The sequence below is a fragment of the Volvox carteri genome (assembly GCF_000143455.1).
Source record: "Volvox carteri f. nagariensis unplaced genomic scaffold VOLCAscaffold_99, whole genome shotgun sequence".
In the NCBI taxonomy this organism is placed as follows: Eukaryota; Viridiplantae; Chlorophyta; class Chlorophyceae; order Chlamydomonadales; family Volvocaceae; genus Volvox; species Volvox carteri.
The window spans coordinates 322,305-326,617 of NW_003307642.1; the positions used below are offsets into that span (position 1 = coordinate 322,305).

The 4,313-nt window shown below is 58.0% G+C and overlaps 1 protein-coding gene across 1 annotated transcript in view; it reads left to right on the top strand.

Moving 5' to 3' along the window:
• VOLCADRAFT_108233 (uncharacterized protein) overlaps positions 1-4,313 on the top strand; it is a gene marked incomplete at its 5' end in the record, with an annotated part of 6,342 nt that extends 2,029 nt beyond the window's left edge. Inside the window, 4 exons of the mRNA XM_002958583.1 lie at positions 301-1,085; positions 2,051-2,191; positions 2,900-2,968; positions 3,945-4,313. Coding sequence (XP_002958629.1) covers positions 301-1,085; positions 2,051-2,191; positions 2,900-2,968; positions 3,945-4,035 — 1,086 coding nt within the window. The 3' untranslated portion in view covers positions 4,036-4,313. The remainder of the gene's footprint in view (positions 1-300; positions 1,086-2,050; positions 2,192-2,899; positions 2,969-3,944) is intronic.

Consider the following 4,313-nt stretch of genomic DNA (forward strand, 5'->3'; position numbering starts at 1 on the left):
GAGGGAGGGGGGGAGGGAGGGAGGGAGGGAGGGAGGGAGGCGTGTCTTGTCGGGTGCCATCGGTGTCGAATATGGTCATGTGGTTAGGGGCCCCACCACCTCTACACGCGCCTGCCTCGCAGTGGGTCTCACTCGCGAGACCCCGGGGGCATCGCATTGTATGGCACGCAACCTGGGTGACTGGATGTGCACACCGCCACCGCCGCCACCTCCACCTTCACCTTCACCGCCACCTCCACCACCTCCACCGCCTGAATAGTCACGCCGCCTGAACACCGTCGTCGCCACCCGCCCTCACAGGTCATCTTTCTGGGAGCTGCCTACGGTTCCTTGATCAGCGCCAACACCAACTGCAGCCTAACAGTGTTGGTGCTGCGACCATTTCTTACTCTCAGCGACAGCGGCGACAGCACCAGTCCAGCGGGTTCCGTACACACTGCTCCACAAGCGGCCGCCGGCATCACAAGAGTCACCGAGTTCCTGACGGCGGCGGCACCGCCAGTGCTGCGTCAGCCTGTTGCCGTACTGCTGCTGGGATTTGCGTTTGTGTTTACCGTAAAGCTGCTGAGTAAGGCCCTGCTGTCGAAGGTGCTGCCGCGACTGCTAGACCTGGCACCGCTGCGGCTGAGGCTGCTGTGGCAACCGCCCGTTCACCCCAGCGGTGATTGCGCAGCGGCAATCCTATCCCAGCACGGACACGCGACGCCGCCGTACAGCGTTGAGAGTGAGGAGCATCCGGGATGGGTGGGGGAGGGAGTGGGAATGGCGCCGCGGAAAGCGCCAGACACCGCCGGAGTCGCTGGCGGCGGGCCGGAGCAGCAGCAGCAGCAGCAGCAGCAGCACCATCGCCACCAGGTTCACCAACAGCAACATCGCCGGGGACGTACAGCGCCAACAGCTGCACCTCGCCGTGTGCTAATGAAGACGCCTACCTTGCCCTACGATGTGGATTTCCTGCGCAAGTTTCTCAACTACGGCATCACGGTGTATGCGGCAATGGAGTACCGGCACATTGTGCAGGCACTCATGTTGATAGGCCCGGTAGCAGCCGCAGACGTGGGGGCCGGGGCCGGGGGGAGCCGGGGGTAGTTGTGGACACCAGGTAAAGCCATGCCGTACCGTACCGGAATGAGAAGTTGGTCTGAGGGGGAGTGGAGTGGAGCGACGCGAAGTGGAGTGTAGACTTGGTTCGGTGACTGGAGTGGCGACCGACTGACGGGGGGGGGGGTTGAGGCGTGTGTAGGGGAAGTAGGGTATTTGATGTGCGCACCCCTAGGCGCGTAGTGCCTGTGCTTGACTCCTGTCTAACAGGCCTTATGCCTCCTCTCCTGCAGAGAGAGGGGGATGCTTGCATGGAGTGTATGTATGTATGTAGCTGCCAGGAGTGTATGTATGCGTGCATGTATGTATGTATGTATTTGTACGAATCTCGTTACGGTGTGTTGGCAGTGGCTGAGGGCGGCCTCACGTGGAGGGTAGGAAGAGGGGCAAGGGAAGGCGCGCGGAGGGGGTTGGAGTTGGTGTGTTTGTCATAGGAGCGTTACAGGTCGCTTTCGCCACCCCCCCCAACACACACACACACTCACTCAGGGGCGTCTTCGTGCTCGTATGCGTGCGTGCGGGGGGCCATTCATGGCTGGCTGGGCGTGTTTGTCACGGCCAACTCTCTCTGCGGGTGCAGCGCCGTGGAGGAGGGGCCATGTGCCATTGGAACGTACACACACACACACACACACACACACACACCGGGGTGCTGACCGTACGGGCGAGCGTAGTGAGGGGGGTTGAGCAGCTGTGTCCGTGGAGAAGCCGATAGGTGTGTAAGTGCGGTGCAAGTGGAGACCTCGTCGTGAAGAGCGCGCCAGATCTGGATTATATACAGATTTGAACTTAAAGGACGGGTAAAGCGTGACGACTTGAGGGGTCATTCGGGATTTTGTTTGCTTGGTTGAGTCGAGGTCGAGTTACTCTCAGCAGGCGACGCTAAGGCGCTCATGACTCTCTAGACCCACAAAGGCCGGCATGGTTGGCAACTTGGGTCTCGGCGCAGGCCGGCGGTATGCATGGACGTACTGCACTACTTGCTGGACCTGCATCGGCTCAAGGACATCGACACCCCAGTCATCGATCCCCGGGAATCCGCTGCACCAGCAATCACTCATGTGGACACATGGCATATGAGCCGTCCACGGTAGGTCCACGGTTTGGCTGTTAAACAGCGTCGCGAAGTCGAGCGGCTGGAAGACCCAGCAGGACAGCAGGCCACATGCTGCGTGTTGTCCGACAATCCCGACGAACAATCCCGCCTTCATCAGTACACCGGTTCATATCAACGCACTTCCCTTCCCTGAACCCCATAAGTGTGGTCCTTGCTCAACCTCGGGCTTCCCCGAGTTACAGCGCGACCAAGATATGGATTCACCAAGAACCACCTAGCGCATGAGGCAATCTCAGCGTGCAGTGCACACCGCGCACATATTTTGAAACAGGCGAGCCCAGTGAAATACATACGCCCAGAGATCAACGACAAATGAAGCATCATGAACTTCAAGTGACACACATTAACAACAGATATACATACTCCGATCCGGAGAAAAGCCCCGCCAAGCGCCAACGGCAGCTTATACGTGCAGGGCCGCACATGTGCGGTCATGTACATGGCCACTTCGCGTCGTGATGTATGAGCGGGCAAATGGAAGGGCGGCCAATGGCCCACAAGGGGCTTCAAAAATGGCGCGTAACAGGGAAAATGGGTCAGATGTTCGCGGCAGGATAGCGGCAACGTAACTCTACGGCTTGTTTTCCCAAAACATAATTGAACTCGGATATTCGAGGTATGTTGCATGTTGTACAGTCGGCTTGCACCCCCCCCCGAGACCCGAGACCCCACGCGACGCAGTCCTCCAACTGTCCATTACAAGAATCACAGTTCTGATCACCGTTCTGATCAGGGACGGGTAGCCGCCAGGTGAGGAGCAGCCCAACGAGCCGGGAGAAGCTGTCCTAGCCTGCTGCCATTTTTTCAATTTTAGCATGTATGACATACAGACATGCATACAGAATAAGTACGTACATACAAACATACAGCTCACGGTCGCCGAGAGTGCCTACGTACGCACAGTTCCAACAATACCGGCAGCAGTATCTACCAATACCCCCAACCCACCTGCCTAGCAAGTCAGGGCATGCAAGGCCAAACTGGCAACGGACCTTGACCTACCCAGGGCGGGGGGTTACGCCGCCTCCCGTGAACGGGTCGGGTATCCGGGGGTTCGGTAATGCTTACCAACACATAATACACAGCGTGTTGCCCAGCAAGCGCGACAACATCGCATCGTCCTCCTGATCACCGGATAATAACGCCACCAACCGAAAGCCTTAGAGGAAGTGAAACAGCGGACATAGCCTTAATAATCCACAATAATTCACGACCGGCGTTCCAGATACCGTTCCTTAGTCGCTAAGAATATCGATGGGTCGATGCATGCATCACGGAAAAAGACATATGCAAAAGGTTAATACCCTCAGCTCCTCCTCCCTAGCTTCCAAAGAATGAATCTTTGCGCTTCAACACATGGCAAGGAATCAACAGATCAACCGCCGGCGCAACGGCGCATATGCCCGAACCGAGAGCGCCAGCCGTTAATTATGTCCTATAGCCTTCATGGCTTGCTGTACGGTTGCGTTCGGGGTGCCGGATAGGACAGGGCGAGGCGAAACCGGGGCTGCCAAGGGCCTTACACTACTGCAGAGTACTAATTGCTGCTCTCGGAGCGCCAGGGCGCGTGTGCGCCGAAGCGCGGTCTAGCGCCACACGGCGCGGTCTGAGCGCACGCAGCGCTGTCCAGCGCGGCCACACCGGCACGGCCGAAAGAAACTGACGCACGGCACTAGACAACTAAACGCAGCATTAATGACTGCGTCCACTGGTCACCCGCCCCGAGGGCAAACCTGAAGCGTCAGCGACGCACGAACCACACCCTGGCCAGCAGGGCTGGCCAGGCGACATTCCTAGCGCGCAACGATACTCTATAGGCACTTATTTGCCGTGCGGTAATCGCTGTACAGCTGTGCGTCTGGCGCTCCGAGGGGACTGCCTAATCACCGGTCTCCAACTGGGCCGAGCCTGCCGCTTATAAACGAGGGACACTGAGGGCGGGGGGGGGGGGAAGTGAGAGCAACAATAATAATAAGCTCCAATAGTGTAGGCAGAATGCCGGAACTTTGGAGCTGTCAGCTGAAATAGTAAATTCGAATTCTCAGCAAGCCATACGGCTGCCGTACATAACCTAGCTTAGAGGCTATACTCGCTT